Below are 25024 nucleotides of genomic sequence, written 5' to 3'. Positions count from 1 at the left end.
GCTCATCAACTTAAATGGCAAACATACATCAACCATTCTAATGTATTATGTTGGTCTATCTATCTATCTATCTATTTATCTATCTATCTATCTATCTATCTATCTATCTATCTATCTTTTTTCCCCCTCATAAGGTGAATTGAAGATTTGCGTTCATCACTGCCAAAATAAATGACAAAATATTCTGACTTTAACAACAGGACAGTTTTACAGGTGAACACTGGACAAGTTCAGTCAGTGAGTTTCTGCATTAAAATATTACATGGCATCTCCATCTTTGAAAAACAGACTTCGGTTTGAGAATAACGGAGCCCATATCAAAGATTTGCCCCGGGTGGGGAGTTCCTCACCAGGTTAATCCAACCATGACTGTGCTGGTGCAAGAGCACCACACTGGGATTATGAAACTTTTTCACAGGTTAAAAATTAGCGCTTTGAAATATTGACAGTGTGTGAAAAATGGAAAAGAAAAGTGCTTTGTAGTACAATTTCTGCAAAGAACCGTGATGTTACAGTTATGGCTGAGTGAGGCCGTGTTTATGAAAACATCACCAGTCATTTTTATGATCAAATGAGCCATTTTGGCACAATGGTCACAAGTCTAAGATATTGGACATAGAGGGTTGCACATGTGTTCCAGCAACATTTGTAAAAAGTTCCATTGATAAATGCATTTACTGGATGTGTTATATTGTCTGCTAATGAAGCGGTTTCATCCCCAAAGAGAAGGGTTGTATTTGAGAGACAGAGTTACTAAATATAGTGACCAGAGGAAGGTTGCATGCTTCCGAGTATCAAGCCCTGGATACTGTCTCAGTTTATTACAGTCAAATTTGATGTGATAAATGCTAAACCTCTACAGTGATTCATCCAACCAAAGGAGAGCTGCAGCCGAGCCCATGAGCCAAGGCATCTTGGACATGATGCGCGTAGTGATGAGCACACTGCACCTCTGATCCACGTTCCATTTCACCATGAAGTAAAACCTCAGTTGAGACCTTTCAACACTGATAAAATACACTTTGTACCAAAAGCCTACAGTTGATAACTCCAGGCTTGTTACAGCCTTATCTTCAATTTATAGCTATTAAAGGGACACAAGCACGCAGTATTCTTTCTTATCATTGATCTCAGTTCTGTGTTTGAAGTCATTCTTGATCTGAACACATTTCCGCCTGATTCTTGTTTGTTTTGGACACCAGGACATTTCTACAATTGTCTTCGCATCACGAACCAGAGAACCAGGAGAAATGCGTCATTGTACAGAAAGGAAAACATAATCCATTAATGTTGAAACCTTGTTTTCTAAATGCACGAGGGGATCGTTGTGCCTTGAAGCAGTGTAATTCCCACTGAGTGAGCCTTCGTGTCCTCACAGGATCTCTGAGGTCCTGGATCCTGGGAATGCGTGTGTGCGCCTTTTGACCTGCACTGCACGACTCCTGCTGCGTCAGCGCCTCCGGAGCCCGATATAACCCTCCTCCTCCAGCCTTTCACCCTCTTCTGTGTGAGGACGCAGTCTGCAGAGCCGAGTCCAGCGTGCAACCACAACAACGTCAACATCAACATCAACATGACCACCGCACAGCCCATTTTCTCCAAGGGGGAGGACTGCAAGGCCTCCTGGCACGACGCGAGCGCCGGGTACAACGAGACCGACACCCACCTCGAGATCATGGGCAAGCCGGTGATGGAGCGCTGGGAGACCCCCTACATGCACTCCCTGGCCACCGTCGCTGCCTCCAAAGGTACGCTACCCGTGTCCGCGAGAGTGTCCAGCGGGGCGCGCGCGATTGTGGCCACACGCCACTCCGGGCTCACTTCCGTGGGCGTTCCATCACGTCACGTCACGGTGCGGAGAGCGAGCTCCACTCCCGCTGCGCGGCGTTCTCCACCTTTCCTAAAGTTCTGAGCCGTCTGGATCTTTATTTGCTTGTAATTTGTGATTTGTGACGGAGGATCTCCTCGGCGCACGCGACCAGGAGGCTCTGGCGGTTGCGCAGTCGGCGCGCAACAATCACTAATATTCTGGGTTTGCGCGCGGTCCGCCAAGCCGCAGAGGGGTCGGAGCGGACACTAGCGGACACTCGCGGACACTGGCAGCATGAAGGGGCCTTTACGGGGTCATGTCACACTAGTAGAGACAGCTGCACGGTTCTGCGATGTGGTGGAAGAGCACAGGGATATTTTACTGCTAAATGTTGGCATCATTGAGGATACGCTTCGTGCAAATGCTACTATTGCAATACATTTTATGTTGAATTGTAGTTTTCCAATAGAAGACGTAGTGCTCATTGAATACAATACACCACAGAAGTGTGGCTCGAATATTATCCTCAGATAGTCACATTATTAAATCATATTCAAGCATCGCTTAAATTGGCGGAGAAGAAATTTAAAAAAAAGGGCTGTATTCGTTTCGTATGTCCAATGCTTTCCGAACGTGACTTCCCTCCTTCCCTGCTGTGCAGCCATGTGCAGGGTGCGAGCAGCATGGCGCACACACTACTTGATGAGTTCCAAAGCAGCTGTTACTTCGCTCCTGGGAACCTGCCAAGAAATCTGCAGCTCATCAGCTTTCGGTCCTTCGTGAACCCACACTGATCCACACAGTCCCTGTCCTACACTCAGTCTGCACGCTTCTGCAAAGAACTGCACAGATTCCCGGCTTATTCACAACACTGCGGCGTTTCAGATCATACCAGATACATGTGAGGACTCTCATTACGTTTCTTTTAAATGACATTTCCTTCTTGATTATTTAAAGGCAGGCTTAATACCTTGAGGAGTTATGATATTTAACACACGTTAGATCTTATTGTATCTGTACACATTTTCCTGAAAGGACACCAAAAAACAAGCAAATAGAAAAATGTGTAGGCCTGGCTGAGCCCCCTCCAACAGCTGTCGTTTAAAGAGCCAACCAGCCAGTGTCGAGGGTCAAGCAATAAGTAATAGCCTGCAGGGCTCTTCTATTTATATGCTACTTTGAAATGAAACGAAGCCTTTGGCCTTTCTGACCAGCGCCATGTCACAACTCAGTCTCTCTCCTCCCACAGCAAGCAGAGGGAGAAATCTTAAGTCCAGCTCTGACAATCTCTCTCCCGATCCATCCATACCAAGCTGTTGTTCTTTCAAGACAAACATGTAACAAGCTTCGGGTGACTGATCTCATGATAATGTATCAGCTTCCATTCAACAATCTGTTGAAGTGGAGGGAGGACTAAAAAAAAACATGTTTTTAGTTTAGCTTTAAGTTGGTTTTTTTTCACTTAACCCAAACTTAGGAAATACCCAAAACTCAAACTCAGGCCAACTGAACCAACAGTCATGTACGTTGAGGGATTAATCTTTGGAAAGCTTCAGCAAACACTTTCTCATTTCCTCGCGCCTCGTCTGGCAGGCGGCCGGGTTCTGGAGATCGGTTTCGGCATGGCCATCGCCGCCACCAAGCTGGAGTCTTTCCCCATCGAGGAGCACTGGATCGTCGAGTGCAACGACGGCGTCTTTGCACGGCTGGAGAACTGGGCGAAGTCTCAGCCTCATAAGGCGAGTCAACACAACCGATGGATCAGATCTGGAAATCTGTTTATCTGCACGGGGAAAAAAAAACCCCACCGTAAAAGGAAGTTAAGTCATCCCGTCCTGAACATGACGGACTGATGAGCGTCAATGTCGTTGCAGGTCGTCCCTTTGAAGGGCCTGTGGGAGGAGGTGGTTCCCACCCTGCCAGACAACCACTTTGATGGTAAGAAAACCAGACGTGAGGAAAATTTTCGTCACACAAAATAATATTCAACAAATCGTTTGTTTTGATCCACAGCTGTCAATGGTCGGAGTAAAAAAATGAGTTGTCTAATCATTTAACTGAAAATTAAATGATTTTCTCCGTATTCTTTCAGGCATCCTGTATGACACATATCCTCTCTCCGAGGAGACATGGCACACTCACCAGTTTGACTTCATCAAGGTAAGTAAAGTCACACTCTCACACACAAGCTCGAAAAGACTGAAATCGAAGAGAGAAATTCTTAATAAATCAAAGAAAAAGGGGGAGAGTTGTTGTGCGGAATCAGTCAAAGACAGCAGATCTCCCAATCCGCTGCGAGTTAGAAACTCCGATGCGAGTTAGAAAGGCCTCGTGTCTTTCTCTCTGCAGGGTCACGCTCACAGGCTGCTGAAACCCGGCGGCATCCTCACCTACTGCAACCTGACCTCATGGGGCGACCTGCTCAAGGACAAATATGACAACATCGAGAAAATGTTTGAGGTTTGTTGCTTTTGTGATCCAGTCAAGGACAAAAGTCTCAAGAGTGCTCTGAGGGGACAAAAAAAAGAAAAACGCTACTATGCTGCACTGTCGTCTGTTACCCCTTTGCATTGTGCTGACACGAGGAAAAAATTTATTTCTGTGTGCTGATTAAAATGTTATTCAGCTCAGAGAAAAGGGGAAATGCCAGAAGTTATTCAAGACGGAACTTTTATATTAACTGTACCGTCACAGAGTTTGCAGAGAAATCCTATTTTCATTTAATGCCGTTGAGTCAATTCTGTTAAGTTTGTTTTGCAAATGTGAAAGTAGGAAACAGCTCTTGTAATTACTACTGTTGTCCCAGTTTAATAGTAGAAGTAATAAACAACTCAATAAACAGACACGACAGTGTTACGAGTAGTTGGAGTAAAATGATTTAATTTGGGAAATCTGTGAGCTGCGTGTCGAAACCCTCCAAGATAAACTAACCCGACAAAGTGTTTTCAGCTGAATTACAGATCTGCCAATTTATGGACATAAAACAGTGAAATAACAGAGCTGCTGACCTCTGAATCGTATTGAGCGTCAAGCTAATCATTCAAACTGATATTGTTTGAACCGGTTGACTGTAATGCTGGATTGATATCCGTCGGCGAGCTCAGTCCCTTTGAGATCAATGATTAACGGCAGCGTAGCGACTGATAAAAACCGTGACCTCCCTCAGGTTGACCACCTCTGTTTTAATGATTAACAGGAGACCCAGGTGCCTCACCTGCTCCAGGCTGGCTTCAAGAAGGAGAAGATCTCCACCACCACCATGGACATTGCACCACCCAGTGAATGCAAATACTATTCCTTCAAGAAAATGATCACTCCCACTATTGTTAAACAGTAAAGTCCATAAACACCACTGCAGCCTTTTTTTTCCTTTTCTTTTTACACTGACGTGCCTTCCCTCCTCTCTCAGTATGTTAATATACATTGTCATATTCCAATAAACGAAGTCCAGCCCAACTCCGTTCATATGTTTGTGCCTTTATATTGGGTTTTTTTCTTGTCTGGTTTTAATTCAAAGATTTCTTTGAGGGTGATTCAAGTCACGAGTACAGACACGGAGCTGCTGTCATTAGACTGAGCTAAATGTATGATCTGATGTGTTTTAACACAACATAAGATCAACACGATTTTGGCCTCAGTGGTCAGATTGCTCACACTCTTTGCTGAGACTCAACTGGTCCCACCAGTTTCATCGTTCTAAAACAAAGTCAACCTGTGAAACATTGTTTCTCATGAACTACAGAAAATACAGCGTCACATTTAACGCTGAAATTTCTGTGTAAATCGGACGATTAAAAAAAAACCATGAATAGAAAGATCCTGTATGAAGAAGACATCATATAAGTTAATTAAGTAAAAGCAAGAATAATGAATCTCTTACATTAAAAGTTTTGAGCAAATAATGTGAATAAAGTGCTTCTTAATGAACATGGTCCAAGTGATATACAGCTATTAAAGGCCGTGTGATTGATATTCCACAGGGAAGCAGAATTATACCATTTATAGAGCTGAAATTAAGATAACAGCATTGATTTGAACTTTATTAACATTTTATAAATCATGGCAGCTTTAGACTTGGAAGACTGAGGTTCCATTTGCCCCACAATCTCTGAGGGTTTTGCCAGAAAGGACATCAGTTATAAACTTTGTACTCGGTCAAAGACGTGGATCCTGATCTGGGATCTCCTTCTAAAGGAGCAGCTGAAAAATGGTCATAATTAATCATTCTATTAGCTTCAAGGTAAAATACTGGTACACAGCTCCTGAATAAAATGAAAAAGTAAATGTAATTTTTTTAACCCATTTTTTTTAACACATACCATTTATACTTTTTCTATAGATTAATTTGCCCACCGTTTAAAACTGCCTAATAAACACTTGCAAAAGGCCACAATGTAGACAAAATCGTGTTTTTGTTGCACGCTGAACCACCTCAACCACTAATAGTGAAGGACGTGTGATTTAAACAGCTTGCTGAAACAGACAGAGCACCGTATGCATGTTTTAAGTTATGGTTGTAGATAACGCCGTATGTTATCTGAGCACGTGGGAATAAGATAGCACCTGGCGAACGCACATTAATCATTAGGTGGATGGATGATGCAACAGCACACCTTAGTCAGGTGGGGAACTGCAGCAGCTGGCACATCTGACTCAGGAGCCATATTTTAGGAAGGTTGTCAACATTTTTTTTAACAGAGAGGCAAAAAAAAAGAGCATTTATTATTAAAAAAACAAAACCCCAACCTCTTGTACAAAGCTTGATCATAGACACTTCTTAAAAGTGCCCCACAACTGGTAAAAAAAAAAAATAAGAGAACATTTCTGGTTTGAAAAACACCCTCCCATCATCAGAGTGCCTGTTTGCATCAAGCATGCAGAGATTCTGATTCTGTACACGCGATTGTGCACAAACCAAACTTAAGTCTCTGGGTCTGTTGTGTCTGTAGCTCAAACTGTCATCTTGACTTGAACAGCTCACAGTAAAACTGGTTTTGCCTCCAAGTACTGCGAAGTGTCCAGAGAGAAGTGAAGGTCAGAAGTGTGATCACAGGAGCCACCTGGTGGCTCAAACTCCACTGTGAAGGACCAAACAGGTAACCCCCCCCCACACACACACACACACACACACACACACAAAGGAACGTCACAATGGTGGATTTCATGCAAGCGCAGTTTATTGAAAATAACATTAACCACACTGTATTTTGCCACTCAACCTTCTGTTTATGTCTGACCAAAGGTCTAATTATAAAAGAGAATTATAGTGTATAGGGCTACTTCAGATTCATTTAAACTGTTCAAAGTGTGGCAAGAGCAACAAACGTTTCTCGAGTTTCACAGAGGAGGAAGTTGAGGCTGATCTAAAGCTGAGGCAGGAGCCCACAGATGAGCCTCTGCCTCTGGGTGAACAGAAACACCAGTGAGTGAATATTACAATGAAGGTAAATCCTGCAGCTCTACATGGACGAGGAGCAGCACTCCAAGAGAAACATCATTTACATAGCAGATATACACACACACACACACGCACATTACACATTCACTTCCGATACCAGATCTTCAGCTTCTTCTCTCGCTTGATTTTCTTCTGCAGCTGTAAAGTCCCGTAGAGGAGAGCTTCAGCAGTCGGAGGACATCCTGGGGACAGGACGACAAAAACAGGACATCCAATACTCCGTTTGATCAGAGACCAACACCAGAGACACTGATGATTTATTCATAAGTATCACTGCTCACAACACTCACAAGCACCCACCCAGAGACGTACAGGTAATTACTAAGGCTGCCTTGACTGTCGTCATCAAAATTAACTACCTGCTCTTATGTATGATCAGAGGCTTGATGACATCACTGTAAAGGACTGGTGTGGTGACGACCAGTATTTATGCACGTGTTTTCCTAATGATGAGCCCAGACACCAGGATACTATGTCTACAACTTGTTGGAGCCAAATGCTGGAATCTAACAATATTCAATATTCTCAATGTTTTTGGTTATCATTTAATTCCTATATTTAATTTGATGGATCACGATGTATTTGTTGTTTTGACTTATCGATCTAGTGGGCTATTGGCAGTTCGTTTAGCGGCTCCGCCTCCATTTTTGTACACCGGCGACTGCAGCACCTGTGCTATATCTAGTGGGCATTTAGGTTGTGCCGTCTGTCTGCCAATGCCCCGCCACTGTGGTAAGATCCCCGTTGGAAAAGACTGGAAATAAAGGAAATTAAATCTCTAAATTGTCTGTATTCCTTTGGACCGTGGGAAATATTATGAGCGCGTCAAAACTCTGCAGGAAGGATTGTTGAGCACAAGAGTCATTTTAAACTTTAAAACATAAGGCAGATTGCTCTTTTACCACTCATAGCAGTCAATATTTATATGTCGTTGACTGGAACATCGGTAACTTCCTGCTGCGCTCATGTTTACCTTTTAATACTCGACCACTGGAGGTCAACGCACATCCACTCACATTTTCACAAATTTAGCTGAAGATCTAACACAGACCCTCTGCAGACCAATGTTAAATTTTAAGACACAATTTGAAAAAATGACAAGTTTGATGGCTTAAAGGCGGCTTGTTGGATTCCAAAGCATGTTGTGCCACAATAGTGGTATTAAACATACAAAATGTAGACAAAAGACAAATGCTCTTAAGCATTGAAGGTCAAAGACTTCAAACTAGAAAATACAACTTTTCATCTTTCATCAAGCCTTTTCTAGTTCAAGTTGAACAAGAACTAAAATTGTATTGGCATTATGAAAAAAATTGTGACTGATTGTTGGCTGCATTTGTGGACCGGAGTTGGGCTGAGTTCCACCACAAAACATTGATTTATTCATCTTATTTGTTTATTTATTTGGATGAAACAATGCAAATGAATGTCCCGACAGTCTTGTGAGTTTTCACAAGGTTGCGGTAAATAAGCCGGATTTAGCTTGAGGCAATTTTCCGTCTGTTGTCCGACATATATGAACATACAGGGTCACAGACATACAAGAACAGAGTAGGAACAAACGTCAAACAAGGTTGAATCCATTCAGAATAGCTTCTTTGTGGACTTGACTTTGTGTGCAAACGTACTATGATGCTCCAACAGAAGAAAGTCTCTCCAACAAACCTGATTCCACAAAGCTGGAAGCCAACGGCATTTTCACTAAACTGCCAGAACGGAATCAAACCTGTCCACATACTTGTGGCTATAAAGTTGCAAAGCATGTGCACGATTTGCTACAGTCCTCTAAAAAAAAGAACAAATGTTAACAATACGGCGAGGGAGCTCGCGATGCTCACCTGGAACATAAATGTCCACGGGGACAATCCGGTCACAGCCTCTGACGACAGCGTAGGAGTAGTGGTAGTAGCCTCCTCCGTTAGCACAGCTGGGAGAAGACATTCGAGAGGATCGTTTTATAAACAATGAAAGAGCAAAAAAAAAACATAAAAAACAATTCCACAAAAAGAATCTCACTGTTGATATAACGAGTAGCGAGTCTGATTCTAATGCGGTGTCACGTGTGACATTTTGAGTACGAAAATGCACAACGAGGGAAAAAAAAAAAGCATCAATATTGGGGAAAAACTAAGCAGCACATCTTCAGTGAAAGTGTTTCATTTACCATGATCTAAACGTCATCCATAATTGAAGATAATCAGGCTTGCAGTTTGGAATTAGGTGTTTCAGCATGAGCGTCAAAATAGCAGCTCGTTAAACACATGAAGAACCAGACATCAAAGTGAGGAGTGATTTTTGTAGGTTTAGAAATTTCTCCTCCCAAAAAAAAACCACATCAAAGTGGACTGACATTTATAGTACACATTTCAAGGGATTATCCAAATTCGCTGCTGTAAACGGCGCTTAAGAAAGGATGCATGTGCATCAAAGTGTTAGAGGATGGTCATAACTGTACTATACATTTGTATTGTTGCAGCCTTATTCAAAACCCTCAAGTCCAGGTACTGGAGGAGCAAAAAGAAACACATTTGATGTCAAAAATACTCGAAATAACAACCAAGTTGACAATTACAATATGCCAATAGCCATTAGAACCTCAGTTCACAGGGTGTATAAGGCCGAGATGGAAGGTTTGATCAGGACATGACAGGCTGGGACAGAAAGCTGAGAGTTAATTATGTGAGGTGGGAACCTACCTTCCCATGGAAATGACATATCTGGGCTCAGGCATCTGGTCGTACACCTGTTGGATAGAAGGAGCAGTGCAGTCACCGTTATACAACGCCATGGCGAGGAGCTAATCTGTGGACTCAGCTGGAGAGCGGCGGGGTGCCAGTCTACAAATCCACCGACAGGCTGGTCATAATCCGCCGTTGGTTTGCACAGCTCTACTGTTCTCAGAGCTGCCCTCGCACAAACACAGACCTCAGACAAACATACATTGTTTCTACAAGCTGTGCACAGAAAACACATTTCCCTTCATTTCAGACAATGTGCTGCACCCCGAGAAGTGTCATCGCTTGGAGAGCGTTACTGCGAACACTCCTCTTGCTGTCGCTCCAGCGCCGACGCTCGACGCTCACCTTCCGCAGAGCAGGAGCCATCTTGTTGGTCAGGGTTCCCGCCACAATCATGACGTCGGACTGCCGAGGACTCGCTCGGAACACGACGCCAAAGCGGTCCATGTCGTAACGCGGAGCCGCCATGTGCATCATCTCCACGGCGCAGCACGCCAGGCCAAAGGTCATCGGCCACAGGGAGCTCTGAGGGGGGAGCAGACACCATGACTTCGATGTGACGATGAGCTTTTCTCTTTTATGTGGGACGCAGCTTTGATTTCTTCCTGGTTATTAGGAGGGCAAGTTTAAGAAGAACTACATAAGTCGGAAAGACGACTCATTACATCCTTTATGAGTTCATTTCTAGTGGAAAAAGTGTCAATGAATCACACCCATCACTCAGAAGTGTCGACTGGGGATGTGACTAATAAATATTGAACTGAAAATATATTGTTTGTGAATTAAGTCATGGCTTCATGTACTCAACACTGTGAAAGATGTCAACTGCATTTTATAAAACCCCAAAACATCAAAACCACACAATCTGGAGACATTTTGACCCACAAAGTACTCAAGTTAAAAACAAAAAGCTGAACTATGAGCAGTTTAGCCTTTCTCCCAAAAAAAAGTTTAACAAAACAAAGGATAAATAATGAGAATTTTAGATTAAATGTTGCCTTTACATTTCTACTGGAGTCGCAACAAAGGCGGACAAACAACATTCTTTCACTCCGACCACGTTGAATCGCCAGACCTTATTAGAAATGACACTTTCACAGTTGTAAGTCACAAATCGGAAAAGAACAAGAGTCTCTCAACAACCCACCCTGCGTGCCCAGTTAACCAGGTCATCCAGCTTGGTGATGACATACTCCCCCTTGCTGCTGGCCACAGATGCTGGTTTGGCCGCAGCCACCGCTGTGCTTTTCTCCCTGACTGGCACCACGCTGAGAACAAAAAGAGCGAGCAGGGCTGTAACATTTGCCGGGGGTTTTGGTCGACGTTTACAACGCCATGCTTCTTGGAAACGTACCTCGTGCCGGCATTCTCACTTCTCGTGCTGCTGTGCAGACTTTTATGTTGAATGGCGAATACCGAAATGGGTCTGTGGAACAGACGGCAGGTGAAACAGAAAGACATGTAAGAAAAAGACAGAAGGAAAAACTTTTGTTTTCCGAACAAACTTTTGAAAATATATTTAAAAACAGTACATTTATCCTCATGATGGAGAAATAGCAACAAATGACACAAAACAATTCCAGAGCAACACAACGTTGCAGTACTATGTTGTCATAATCGTTATTATTTTGTGTGAGTGAAGAGCAGATGATTCTGACTTTGTCTGAGCCTCCTAAACCTGACGACCTTTTTAGGAAATTAACTTATGTTCCTGTTAACAGTAGGAAAGCTAAAAGCTCAGCTGCCATGAAACCAAACCAAGTGCAAACCTGTCAGCCTTTTGTGAGTAAAGTTAGTTTGGGCGTGTCACTTAAATAAAACATTTATTTCTAACTGAGCAGGTTAGAAATAATTCTGTTTTTGCTCCCTGCTTGGGTTTGAAAGAATTGCAAAGAATGAAAACGGTGATGTATATATAATAAGCCGTCCATGTAAAGCGCATTCTACTTTGGTTTCTGGAGGAGTAAGTATGTTTATTATTTATCCTGACGCCAGGATTCTTACCTTGATGAAAAATAGCCAAACAGGGCCAGACGAGGTGCTGCAAAACAAATGATACAGACTGAGATTAAAATAGCAGCAAGAATTACAAGTACAGCTGCACTGATTATTTCAATAGCTAATTCACCTATCAACACAAAATTGCATAACTCTAATAATATTTCATGAATGGACTTTTCCCAATGTTTGCCTTTTTCAGTCAGCAGATGAGTTGGTTAAACACATAATGTATTGTTGCAGTGCCAAATGCAATTGTGATGAATGTTTCCTACGAACTGATCGTGATAAAAACTTTTCAGACAGGTTGACCCACATTTCTAATGTTTATAAAGTGAATGACCACACCGAGTTCACTTCCACGTTATTTTAGGAGGCGACGCGAGGAAGAAGTCATAAATATTCTTTAATTAGCAATGAGGAATTGCGAGGTAATGTTTTATGTTGTCCAAAGTTATTAAAGCAAGACTCTCCGCGGCATAGTCTCCGTAATTACAAAACAAAAACCACTCAAATGTGGGATTATGTGGAGAGTTTGGTTTGATAATCACAAGCAATGACACGCACAGAAAATAAGGACACATCTGACTCTTAAATGGCACCAAACGGTCCAAATAACACCCCAAGACAAGACACGAGACGGAGCTCAACGCTCTTGTATTTTGAAGGAGTTTATCAAGATAATGTCAGGTTGTGTTTTGACAGTCGGCTTTCGCATAAGCTAACCTCGTTAGCCGCTATGCTAACAGACGTAGCCAGCAAGGTCAGTGCGCGCACTCGCTGGAAGTTACAAAATCCGCCGCGAACGCCACCTCTTCCCTGAGCGGCACACTTCGGAGCACTCGCTTCTGCCCGCACCCCGAGTAACTCAAGCCTGACAACAGTGGGAACGCTTATTCTAAAAAAGCATGAACATTTGACCAAAACATCACTCACCCACCAACGCCGCCATCTTTAAGTTTGTGTGACGTCACAACTGCGCGGTGTCGGAGCGCGAGCTGCTGGGGGCGCTGCGCCACCGTCACCGCGTAAAACGGGCTCAAAATATCACATAAAAAAAAAATTATAAAATAAATATATATATATATATATATATATATATATATATATATATATATATATATATATATATATATATATATATATATATATATATATATATATATATATATATATATATATCACACGTAATATAACAGTATCAGCATTTAAGCGTCCAAAAATAAGTTTAACGTCTATAAGTTTTGCTTAGTCGTCACACCACTTTGTGTTTTAATGTGGGAACGCGCACGTCATGTAATAGATTACATTAGAACGTTTTATTCCCATTAGACTGTCAATCCGTCAATCCGACAGTTTTACTGTCCAGTTTTACTTTGGCACCTGCAATATTAATCTTATTCTATGTAGAAAACATCAATAGAGCTGATCGCTGTGTCTAGTTTATTGCAGTTCACTTTATTTCTAAATAAGTCAGTTGACAGGATGTAACTACCATAAAAATGCTGCAAGAGAATTCAAAAACATAGGTATCCAGTTTTAGCATCCCTTCGCTGCTTGCCTGCAGTTTCTTTCTTTTTCAGGACTGATTTCAAATGTAGTTCATTGGTTTTAAAGCATCACATGATCTTGCACATCAGATTAAATTCCAAAAATTAAGGCGAAGCAGCATTTTGTTGTTGTGCTCTGGTGGCTTGGAACAAACTGCAAGTTTATATAAGAGAAGCATATCTCTTTGTCATTGTCAAGTAACAGTTCACGACATATTTTATATTTTCATAAGCTTGCTTCTGATTAGTTTGTTGATTATTTTCTGCTTGACTTCAACCGGCTGTCTTAGTATTGGCTCTTGAAGGACTTTTTCCATTTAGTGCTGTTTGGCTGTTTACATTTTTATGTGAGACATTTAAGGGGCCACTTTGTTTTTGAAGGATGCCACGTGAATAAATATGATATATCCTTCTAATATTTATTAGTGTTGAAATATTTGTGTTTGTTACACTTTATTGTGACAGAAAGTTGAAACCTTTGTGTTATAGTACTCATTTCGGACTTCAGCTATATATAGATATAAAAAGAGTAAATACTAATATTTGTGTCCTCACTCTGCGAGATGTCCCTCATGCAGCTGCGGTAAACTTTTCCCTTTCTCGTCTGTGGCAAGAGTGGTTCTACCAGTGGAGTTGCACCATGAACTGTGTTGTCAGAAGGAGCAGGTTTAGTTATTTGTACACGTCAAACTCAGAATGAAAATTATTGTTTCACTTGAGTGCCTCTTATGTCCTCCCTTTTTTAAATGTTGCATTGTACTAATTTTATAACATATTAATTAGTCCTAATTCCAAATAATGTTTATAATCCTAGACTTAGACCTTTATCAGAAACAACTATGCAAAAATTAGTGATAGCAAAGGTCGCTTTAACATATTTTCTCCATGAGTTAATTTGATTGAACATCTTCACTAGTACTCTGCTATATAGTCTTATAGTTAAAATAAAAATGTGTGCTTGTTCAGTTAATTATAAAAATTGAAGAAGACTGTGATATGATGAGACATACAGTATGTTTACGTCGACCTGCTGATTGCCGTCATCGACACATGTGAACAATCTGGGGAGCTGCTCGTCGTATTATGTTCTGGTCACAAACCAAGAAAGTTCATCAGCGGCATCAAGGACGCAGGCTGGAGCGAATGAGAGAGCACGTTATCACATAATGACAGTGCTGCTTCTCCAGGAATAGCTGGAGCAACACAGAAAGCAAGAGGCCAGTGGAAAACCCACAATGGAAAGAAGTTTCATTTCTTTTTCTTTTATTTTTTTTTTTAAAACTGGCTTTTATTCTGCCTTCATCATCATGTACAAACTTTTAGAAATAATAATAAAGTTTCATGACGGTCACTGCTTTGCTTTGTGTTTTAAAGTCATATGAAATTCAGCTTTATATATAGCCGAGTTTTTAAGTACTTAAGAGTTCAAAAACTTTTAAATACAGGCACTGGAACAGCTTGAAAGGACAAATGGTTTATGAGTACAGCATTGTTCAAACGTGCCCTCGGCCACTGGCAGGCAGAGCTTTTGCATTGCAGATAATAAGCATGAATCCACATAAAAAGGCTTGGCATAGGAGGAGCAGAGACACAAGTGAAGCCGTCACAGAGCGAGACATTTTGGTGGCGGCGTGTGTAGAGCCGTGCCGAACTGCCAACCACAGGAATGGCCTATTTTTGGAAAGTTCTCCTCTTCAAGAAGAAAGAGCAGCTCGCCTCCTCACTGAGCGTCCAGGATGTCTGTGGGTCGGACGTCTGGTTTGTCACTCGGCCTCTGTGATGCGTCCGCGGACCAGGAAGACGGGGTGACCTGATTATAGAGGACGTCCTGAGAACCAAAAAGCAGCGGCTCTTGGAGATTACGCATGTACATGAGGAACAGATTGAGGGCCACCATGGCCAGGAGCGGGAAGACGGTCAGACCGGAGCCAAAGCCTCGCCAAGAACTGCACGTGTTCAAGCTGGCCCAGTAAACAAGCCTGTGGAGGATCGAAATAAAAAAACAAAGAACAAAACAGGAAATTAGATGGAGTTCAAAACGCTGTTGTAAGAAAAAACAAAAAAAAACATTGACAGCTCCTCTGATGGATCCTGATTACAAGTTAAACCATCATCACTTAAGTTAGATCAACGTCTATCTTCAGGAAATTCAGTTTGGAAGCTTTAAATCAATCTGTCATGGAAACTTGTCTCTCCAAGCGAGTCTGCTCCCTGGCAGAGCTTTGCTCTCAAACTGTATTCTTACATACGTTTAATTACATGTAGCTTTTATAGCTTCTTTCCCCACCCCATTTTTTTGTTTTTCCAGGTACAATTAAGACTTTTTTACAATACCTTTAACCACAGCAGACCTTTGTGAGCTTTAAGAAAACACAACTGTGCATGACACGTCACCACAACCTTTCAGGAGCCGTTTCAAACCACAGTAGAGCTCCTTTTCTTTTGTTTTATTATGAATTGTTATTTCTCAACAGTGATAGTGTCGCATTTGTTTCAAGTACTTGCCTTTCCCGCAAATGGAAAATCATTGTTATTACGGATCTACAATCTTGATAAAGCCTGCTTGGAATAAATGAATCCTAATTATTTTCACCACATGAATACTGAGAGAGAACTTAACATTCAGGATTTGGTCAGAAACACTCACCACAAATTATAACATGCATATAATAACATAGCGTCCCTCTTCCTTGTGTACCTTTTCCCCGACTGTCCATTTATAAAACTGCCAAATATTTATGCTCTCACGGAGTTTTAGCTGCATTCATGTTTACTCCTGCCAGAGTTTGAGCTCTGCGCCGCCTTCCAACACGCTGCCAAAGCTTCCCTCTGGCTTTTGGTAATGACAGAGGTTGAGTTCGTTTTTAGCCACGTTAGCGGCGTGGCTCCGCGGACAGCAGCGTTCGTCCGTCAGTCAGCAGCTTCGGACTGAAATAACAACGTGGAGTTTCACATGTGAATGGAGTTTACTGACTTTTAGTGAGGTTCGGTACTATCAGTCGGTCAAATTCTGCACTGAGTGAGTAAAAAATGTTGTCGTCTCGGTGACTGATGTATTAAAAGTACATTTATGATTTCCAGAAGAAGAATCTATATAGGTTTGAGTCCAACGTGACTGATATTTGTGGGACTCAGTGAAATCTCATCAATTTTTGAATAAATCGCTGTGACATTTAGTCTATGATTCATCAACAACAAAATATGCACTAGTCTGCAGACGTGACAGAGACGACAGGACAAAGTGAGATGGTGAACGATGCAAAGTAACTTTCTAACTTTTTAGGAGAACCTCTGCATGGCAGCTCTGTTGGAACTCGTGTGTTAATGTGACTAACAGTGCAAAGTTCTGAGCTCTGAAAGTGAGTTTTCTTTCCCTTTCAATACACATTTAAACCAGTATTGTTCCTCTTGTTTTGGGGGGATAAATTACCTGCATCATAGTGAAGTGTTGGAAAGCATTGTAACGTATAGCAAGAAGGCCCAGTGTTGATTCTGTGATGGACTGATGACCCGTCCAGTGTGACATGTTTATCACACGGAGTCAGACAGAACAGACACCATTCGCTATGACTTACAAATATGATAATCTTTCTTGACAAAACAGAGAAAGGAGGAAGGCTTGAGTGCAGGAAAAATAAATTCTATAAATAAATAAATTCTGAGTATAACCACCGTGTCAGAAAGACTGTGTCCAAGAAGATTATCATAACAGATGAATGGTTTTAATTCAGAGAAATAATTGAAGAAATGAGTGGAAAATGTCTTCCAGACACTCTTTTTTTCATTTAGTCTTTGATAATGTTTCATAGGCTGCACTTTTTCCACATTGAACTCAAGTTATTTTAGTCAGTTTTACTTCTCATTTCTTAAGATTTAGTTATTCCTGTATCTATGTTCACATTTAGGATGATACCCTTTTATCACCTCTATCACACTGTGCCATTCTAAAATCAGCTTGTGAATCATTGTGGCCTCTGTTTCTGGTCCTGAAGGACCTGTAATTAAACCAGGCCAGGCTCAGTGTGATCTCATTAGCTCTGAGTGGTTTTACAAGGCCACTTTTAATTTAAAAAAAAAAAAAAACATGCTCTGGTTCAGTTTTAAACCTCACCTTCCAATGATAAACATGCCAACCAGGATAGGGACCAACTTCAGCTGGTCTTGGGGCAGTAAAGCAGCCATCACTATGAGGTTGAGGATGTAAAGGAGGAGCAGTTGTGAGGACGCTGCGACAAAGAGCTGCTGCACAGCCCATCTTCTCGGAGGCGACTCCTGCAGACTGAAGGAGCCAGAGCAGAACTGGCATGTTGCACCCAAGAGCATCGCTGTGAGGGATAAAACAGCAATAAGTCAGTTAGGATCTTGAATATGGGCCATCTTTCCACAAATGGCTCTCAATTTCAGACGAGGCTGTCTGACAGCGCACTTTGTTTTTACAATTTCTTCATTTGAATACAGCAACTGCCGACTCAATGGCTCACATGCAAATATTCCTCACTGGTGTCAGCTTGATAGGAAGGAGCTGGGAACGCTGTCTGTACTGAGTTTGGTTTGGGATGTTTTTGCCACCTGTATTCTCATTACTAGTCACCCAGGGTGGGAAGTGACTAAAATGTTCTTAAACAATTAGGCTACAGTCTGTGAGATGAGAGCCGGAGCCAGTCTCTTATTGTAGTTTCCATTTAAAGCTACGTGAAGGAGAGGGAAATTACGCTCCTCTCCAGAGGCCCATCTGTTGCGTTGAGGGCGAAAGCATGTGAAATTAAAGGGGACGGGAGACACTGAAACATTCCAGGACGAGGCAGCCAGACAAACCAAATCCGCTCTTAATCTGTATCTTTCGTCTGAGGCACTCGTTCGTCTGTCTTTGGACATCACTGTGCAGGTGTGTGAGGCCTACCGAGCAGGATGGGGACGGCAGCCGCGACGCAGCAGCAGAGGGTGAAGACGATGCGGGCGCTCACGTCGGGGCAGTCTGGGGGTCTGATGGGGACGTAGAAATAGAGTGCATAGAAAATCCCAGCCGAGCAGAGGAGGGCGGCCAACGCTGAGAGGAAAGCGGGCACTCGGCCACCCTGACAGCACCGACACTGACAGCAGAGGCAGCGGCACTGACCCCGATCTGCAGCCTCCTCCGTGGCCACGCAAGCCTGTCCCTGCCCCTGTGAGCTCCACACGGCCAGCTCCACACTCTCCTGCGGCGGGCCTATCAGAGGCCGGCCCTCGTCCACAGTACAGTCCAGAGTGGTGGATTGTGGGCTCCAGCGCGGCGTGTCTGTGCCGTTGGGAACGTCTCCCTCGGAGGCCGGGGTTGGAGAGCCGATGCAGTTTTCCGTGGCGGCGTCCAAATTATGTGCTGTGATGATCGGACTGGAAAGGGTTTGATCCAGCTCCCCCTCCTCCGCCTGATCCGCTCGAGGCTCCTCGGCCAGGGTGACGTTGAGCTGCTGGTGGCCGGGAGCAGAGCCTGTCCAAACCAGAGCACACTTTCAATACGCCATCCACAGCCAATGGTTATAAAAATGATCCAGATCAACAGTTAGAAGAATTTCTAGTGAGGAGGGTTTTTATGTCGCGTTTGTGACAAGAGAAGAACGTAAACAACATTAATGAGGTTGTTTTTTTTTAGCCCAAAGAAATTGTGAATGTTGAACAGGAGAACGAAGCGAGGTGAAACGTCTCTGAAGACCTGTTGTGTGTTTGCCAATGCGGGACCTGCTCTCTGAAGCGTGACACTCTAAAAATGGGAGGCAATAGACATGCCTCCGTTTATTGGTGTTGGATTAAGACGGCGGCTCCTCAATCAAGCAGTCAGCTGCTATAAATGCCAGAGTGGTTGCCACAGTGATCATAGCCAGTCGATGGGGGGGGGGGGCTATATTCACCCCCAGGCTCCACGAGAGAGATCGGGACTAAATTTAAAGTCTCAGTCACTATTATTACCGTGGGGAAATTTTTTTTTTTCCGCCCCGAGAAGCAGAAGTGTGTCTGAGAAAAACATATAAATTCTCATGTTGTGAGGCTGCATGTTCTCACTCTGCACGGCCAAAATGTGATTCCCAGCGACTGATCAAGACACTTTGATGTGTGTTTTTTTCAACGTGGAAGAAATGAGTCCAAATTTAGTGGATTAACATCATTCCACTTTGGGTCGATACGATACGACACACCATCGCATGAACTAAACACTTACATCACATGAAGACTCACATTTTGACTCTAACATGTTTAAACTTTTAAAGGCATTTCAACTTAATTTCATGGATGCTGTTAAAAAAAGAATTGGCAATGTTTGCGAAAAAAAAAGTCATCGCACATTTTTCTGACAAAGACGTATATTTGGGATAACTTGCTATGGTTGTCTCAACACTGAAAAATGTATAAAAACTCTACAATTAGAAGATTAAAATTTCTTTTTTTTTCATCTTATTGGTGCATTCAACTAGTTGGAGAAAGAAGTTTACTCAGGGCACCATAACATTTTCACTGAATTAATTTAAAGTACTGTACTGATTGAATAATGCGAACATGGTATTATTCTTATTCTTTTTTACAGATTTACATTAAGTTATTCTACCCAAACGTCCATTCATCCATCTTTCATATCACTTTATCCAACTTGAGGTTGCTGGAGGCCGGAGCCGACCCAAGCATCACTTTTAAAAGTTGAAATAACCTTTTGAAAGTGAAGCTATCTTTATGCTTTAATAGCACCAATATTCCCATTTCACACTCAAAACAAAGTAAATAAGGGAAATACATAAAATGACAGCTCCTGAAATCAAAAGTCAACTGAAAAAAAGCAACGTTTTGGGAAAGGTCCTTTCCAGTTCCTGTATAAAAGAACAGTTTGAAGAGTCGGTCTGAAACACATTCCTCAAATGACAGTGTTTTCCTTTTATACTTTCAGAATATTTCAGGACTCATACAGTTTTCCAGTGAGTACAGGCAAGAGATCATTGGCTCCACATTTATCCGATTTTTGTTCCGGTGCCTGAGCTTTGGCCTGAGTTAAGAGTGTACCGGCACTTCTGCTCATTGCTGAAACTTATTCAGCCAACAACAAATACAGTTCCTGCCTCGTCGGTTAGTTTTGCCTTCATTAAAACAAACAAGGAAACTGTAGTCCATCTTCGTATGTTTAATAATAAGGTATGGCCTGTTCATTTCTGACTGATTAAACTGAAATCTACAGATCACAGCCCCAAAAACACCATCAAGTCAAAGAGATGTGACCAACTCTCCTGTCTTGTAGGTTTTATGCTGGATTTGTTCATAATAATCAAATTAAACAACTTGATAAATAACGTTTTGCATTTATTTGTGCAGAAATTGTCTAAACAAGTAAAATTGAGCAAACCAAAGAATTTGGTCCAGTATGTGAAAATATCCAGACCCCCTTTAGCTGCAGGCCGTTGTAACAACATCCATTAAACACCAGGAGTCACCGGGAATATTTGTGCCGGTGTTTCATTCCCGCCGAAACAATGTTTTTTTCCAGCCCCATACTGCTTTTATATGTCTTCCCCCTGCACCACAAGCCACTTCTAAAAGCCGTATAAAGTATTTAAAGGGTCCTACAACATGTACACACTAATGGCCATGATGTTGAGTTCATCCACAGCTGCTGCAGGTTAAAGAAAATCTCCTCAAAATCCTGTTTTGAAAAGCTGCGTCGATTGATTATGATCTGTTGATCTGTCATGACTCTCTCTGAACTCCCTATGGATCCAGCACTAAACTCCAGTTCCGCGTCAGTCCTCTGCTAATTTGCTCTGGCCGGCCCTCAACTCCAACGGCCACATGGTAAAAAGCGGCAGTAATAACTCACTCCTCTGCTGATCAGTGGTTGGTGGCGGTTCCAGGGAGCGCTGGGAGCCGGAGACAGAGTGGGAGGACGAGTGCAGCTCCTCCACCGAGGATTCGGGACTGTCTGATACCGGCGCCAAGGAGATCTGAGTGTCCAGGTCCAGGAAAGGGGAGAAGGAGAGCCGGGCCGGGTCGATGTCCTGCAGCTGGTTGATGATGTCGCTGATGGACTCCTTCATGCTGTCGAGCTCCTTCACATTCTGCCGGTTCGTGGCCTGAAGCCCCGAGGTGCTCATAGTCACACAACCTGAGAGGAAGCAGGCAGAGTTTCAGATGAACGCCAGACCTCAGTCCCTTCAAATCACCAAACAAGGAACACGCACAGCGACAGTCGCCTCGTCCAGCATCTCACTGTGCTTCATGTTCAATTTCTGTAAAAGGGCTCGGCCATTCACCAACCTCTGAGATTGTTGCACTGAGCAGTAAACAATTATCTAGATTTCTCATCAATGAAATCCAATAGGATTGACATTAAATTGTGAACATGACCAAATTATTTGGTATTTTCCTTCATTTTAGTGCACTCTTATCTTTTTTTAAAGGGCCTCATTTGCTTCTTTTAACCTTAAACATTCTATAAGTCCACATTATCCTTTTTGTAAATCTGTTTGCAATGACAAGGACGACAGATTACTGGGGTGGAAATGCTTACAAAGCAAAACCTTATCATCATTTTACCTAGACCGATGTTGAGCATACAACATTTTGAGAGGAAATGAGCTTTTCACGAGAGAAAAGGAAATTAATATTATTATTCTATGGACATAGTCGCCACTGACAGGAAGTCAGAGTTTATCTTCCACTCAGAGGTAATGTTTTCTCAGCAGGTTCGCGCTGTTTGTCTAAAGTTTAAAACATTGTTTTCTCACAGAGTCAACAGACATCATAAGTATGCACGTGGTGATGATGATGATGATGATGATGATGATGATCATCTGTTTGGCTGCTCCCATTCACAAGAGTCACAAAATGCTGCAAGTACAAAACTTGTGCTGGAAACATTTATATTCTAGTAATGTATGGAGGGTATAGTATACTAATATTCACTACTTAATGACATTACTTTATGAGACATTTTAATTTATGGCATTGAAATGTTGTATTTAACTTCCTATTGGTAATCAAATTGATATAATGTGGTGTTAAAATATTTTTGGTCCTTAAAATAATCAGACAACGATTTGGTAGTGATATTTTGTAGTTTCCAACTGGGAATTAAATCTGTATTACTCATATTCACAAACCTGTGAAGTGTGACATGTTTTGGTCATTATAATGTAAGGGCCAGCAGGTTTCCAGCAAAAAATACAACTTTGTCAAGCATGTAAGATAGTTTAGCTTCACATAAACACTACAAAGAATAAGACGCACACAGTCAACATTTGTTTTGGAGAGTTTATTAAATGATTGCACGTGTTGGAATGTGTCAATTTAGGAATTGAAAAGCAGTGGCCAATATAACTGAATGTAATATAAGTCTTAATGTTAACTATGGTAGTACTTTTGAAACTAAGCTTTGGTTCAACATAAAAAAAAAAAAATTAGGGACTCCCCGCCTCAGCATTTATAGACTATTTGGTTTTCGCCAGTTTCGACTAATGCAGTCGTTCTGATTCACCAAACCAGACAAGTTATTTCAGACTCCATGGTCACCAGTGGAGAGTTTTCTGTTAAGGATGTTCAGCAGTCCTCTGGAGGTCACAACATTCATTATTGTAGTTCAGACGGCAGAACTTGAGAAAATGAATTAATCTAGTATTTAACAAGAAAACAGTAGAAAAGCATTTAACTGGGGGGGGAAAAAGCTAATAAACATTGATCACACTAGAACACATTTAAGACAAACTTTGCTCTTTGCAAGTGAATGACTCATGACAGTTCAGAGGTATTTTACTCACATGCCAAATGTATATATTTCATACCGTTACTGTAATATAAAAGACGCATGAAAATGATATGATATGATATGATATGATATGATATGATATGATATGATGAATATGAATGCAAGACCAATAGCACACTAAGGGTGGGGGGTGGGGGTGTGGGGGGGTGAACCCTGCCACATGAGAGTTCAACTCCAAACACACGTGTTTTATTCTATATTCCTAGAATGTGACAGATGTGTTTGACTTTGATTTCTTGATGCGTGTATTTAAAAGGCTTTGCTCTGGTCAGCTGGTTGATTAAGAAGCGCTTATTATTAAAAGGATGAGGATCCACTCGATCCCTCCACTGGGCAAAAGGGAGGGAAAGGGATCCACATTGAGCTCAGATAATAGTAATAATGACTGGAGTCCTTTTTCCTGAAGGGGCCCGAAGGGGCCCGTTATAAATCATTCACGTATATGCGCTCTGTTTAGGAACCAATCAATTAAAAAGTAACGCACGCGTTACGGTTGGGGGTTCGTCCAGCAGAACACATTCTCTTACTATTACGTGTTTAAATATCCGACAAGTTTCTCGATTTCATTCAGATGTTGATTGATGGTTGGAATAAAAGCAACCTTTCCAAAGTCGCATGCGTCCTGTGACGCATCGCGCGCTTAAAAAGTGCAAAAGAAAAAACCCGCAGTATTTCAGAAGAAAGCGTGTTCTTTCTGGAGATCAAGTAAAATGACACCAGCAGCGCTTCTTCGTCGTGCTGTCTGTCTGCGAACTGTTTTCTGACACAACTTAAACATCTGCAGAGTGAATTTGGAGCGTTTTCTCGTCAGGATGTATTTGGCGCACATCCAGCGGCTACAATACCAAACTCCGCGGCGACGATCTTCCCCCAAACAAATGAGGACTTTACCATGTATAGAGCGCAATTATGAGCCGCTGGACTTTTCGGTCGGAGGGCAGTAAATCTCAGTGGTTATCGGAGCTGGCATGGATGAGGAAAGGCGCGCGTCGGGGGGGTCAGTGTGCTTTTACTCCCCGCTGAAAAATAACCCCCCCCCCCCCCCCCCCCCCCCCCCCCCCGCTGCTGAGCAACTCTCTCAAACACAAACCTTTACGCAATTCCTCCTCCATGGATCAAGTAAAGTATTTTCCTGTCTGGTTCAGTGCTTTACCGGCAGGAAATGCCTCATTCATTGATAAATAAATCAAGCGAAACGCGCCCGCGTCCGCACAAAGCTGTGCGTAAAAGACACACAAGTCATTCAGAAATCTCCATTAAGCGGCAATTCGAGCAGGCCACTTTTAAATCACAACTGGAGCGTAGCTTTATTTCTCTCCATGCAATTGGTTAGTCGTGCGTGTTTAATGGATTCCAAAGATTTCCATACAAATGAACTTACTTTGGTCAAAGTTGGCAGAGTCCGTTGGTGCGTTCTCTCCTTCTCGCAGTTAGAAAATAAAAACCCTCCGTTCCTTCTCTGCTTTTTCTTCCCTCCCCCTCCGTTCGCTTTTTGTCTTCCAGGATCCTGGACTTCTGAATCAAATTTCAGGACGGACAAAATACTAGGCTTTTCCTCCGCCCACACCAGGTTTTTTTTTTTTTTCGTTCGTCTTCTTGGGTACCATGTCAAACACCATATGGAGCAAATAAAGCCGGAGCAGCAGGAGGAGGAGGAGGAGGAGGAGGAAGAGGAGGAGGAAGAGGCAGTTGCTT

The 25024-nt window shown here is 42.4% G+C and overlaps 3 protein-coding genes across 3 annotated transcripts; 1 reads left to right on the top strand and 2 right to left on the bottom strand.

The window, feature by feature from the left end:
- The first annotated feature begins 1450 nt into the window (after nt 1-1450).
- Nucleotides 1451-5266, top strand: gamt (guanidinoacetate N-methyltransferase). Its single transcript, XM_080506620.1, has 6 exons — nt 1451-1748; nt 3404-3549; nt 3685-3748; nt 3903-3970; nt 4160-4270; nt 5007-5266. The coding sequence occupies exons 1-6, from the start codon at nt 1574-1576 to the stop codon at nt 5145-5147; spliced, it is 705 nt and encodes a 234-aa protein (XP_080362746.1). The 5' UTR covers nt 1451-1573; the 3' UTR covers nt 5148-5266.
- A 1703-nt stretch (nt 5267-6969) lies between these two features.
- Nucleotides 6970-12987, bottom strand: ndufs7 (NADH:ubiquinone oxidoreductase core subunit S7). The gene is made up of 8 exons (XM_080506531.1): nt 12941-12987; nt 12011-12047; nt 11361-11432; nt 11154-11274; nt 10352-10531; nt 9965-10011; nt 9107-9195; nt 6970-7450 (listed from the first exon to the last, which is right to left on the bottom strand). The coding sequence occupies exons 1-8, from the start codon at nt 12954-12956 to the stop codon at nt 7353-7355; spliced, it is 660 nt and encodes a 219-aa protein (XP_080362657.1). The 5' UTR covers nt 12957-12987; the 3' UTR covers nt 6970-7352.
- Nucleotides 12988-14903: 1916 nt separating this feature from the next.
- On the bottom strand, nt 14904-24812 carry LOC308137832 (uncharacterized protein). Its single transcript, XM_080506694.1, has 5 exons — nt 24711-24812; nt 21386-21670; nt 18455-19021; nt 17666-17879; nt 14904-15533 (listed from the first exon to the last, which is right to left on the bottom strand). Exons 2-5 carry the CDS (start codon nt 21657-21659, stop codon nt 15275-15277), a joined length of 1314 nt encoding a protein of 437 aa, XP_080362820.1. The 5' UTR covers nt 21660-21670; nt 24711-24812; the 3' UTR covers nt 14904-15274.
- Nucleotides 24813-25024: the final 212 nt, after the last annotated feature.

Source organism: Blennius ocellaris (assembly GCF_963422515.1).
Source record: "Blennius ocellaris genome assembly, chromosome: 12".
Taxonomy (NCBI): Eukaryota; Metazoa; Chordata; class Actinopteri; order Blenniiformes; family Blenniidae; genus Blennius; species Blennius ocellaris.
Note: the sequence above shows the minus strand (reverse complement) of the source record. Positions and strands in the feature narration are given on the sequence as shown.

What these genes read in the sequence shown, in the direction of transcription:
- LOC308137832 (XM_080506694.1), bottom strand. Translation starts at nt 21,659, where the DNA reads ATGAGCACCTCGGGGCTTCAGGCCACGAACCGGCAGAATGTGAAGGAG. An exon ending in AACCACTGATCAGCAGAGGA is followed by an intron (nt 19,022 to 21,385) that starts GTGAGTTATTAC and finishes TGGTTTGGACAG; the next exon opens with GCTCTGCTCCCGGCCACCAG. An exon ending in GGCATGTTTATCATTGGAAG is followed by an intron (nt 15,534 to 17,665) that starts GTGAGGTTTAAA and finishes GATCCTCCACAG; the next exon opens with GCTTGTTTACTGGGCCAGCT.
- gamt (XM_080506620.1), top strand. Translation starts at nt 1,574, where the DNA reads ATGACCACCGCACAGCCCATTTTCTCCAAGGGGGAGGACTGCAAGGCC. An exon ending in CACCGTCGCTGCCTCCAAAG is followed by an intron (nt 1,749 to 3,403) that starts GTACGCTACCCG and finishes CTCGTCTGGCAG; the next exon opens with GCGGCCGGGTTCTGGAGATC. An exon ending in GCCAGACAACCACTTTGATG is followed by an intron (nt 3,749 to 3,902) that starts GTAAGAAAACCA and finishes GTATTCTTTCAG; the next exon opens with GCATCCTGTATGACACATAT.
- ndufs7 (XM_080506531.1), bottom strand. An exon ending in TTTGGCTATTTTTCATCAAG is followed by an intron (nt 11,433 to 12,010) that starts GTAAGAATCCTG and finishes TCTGTTCCACAG; the next exon opens with ACCCATTTCGGTATTCGCCA. An exon ending in CGTGGACATTTATGTTCCAG is followed by an intron (nt 7,451 to 9,106) that starts GTGAGCATCGCG and finishes TCCTGTCCCCAG; the next exon opens with GATGTCCTCCGACTGCTGAA.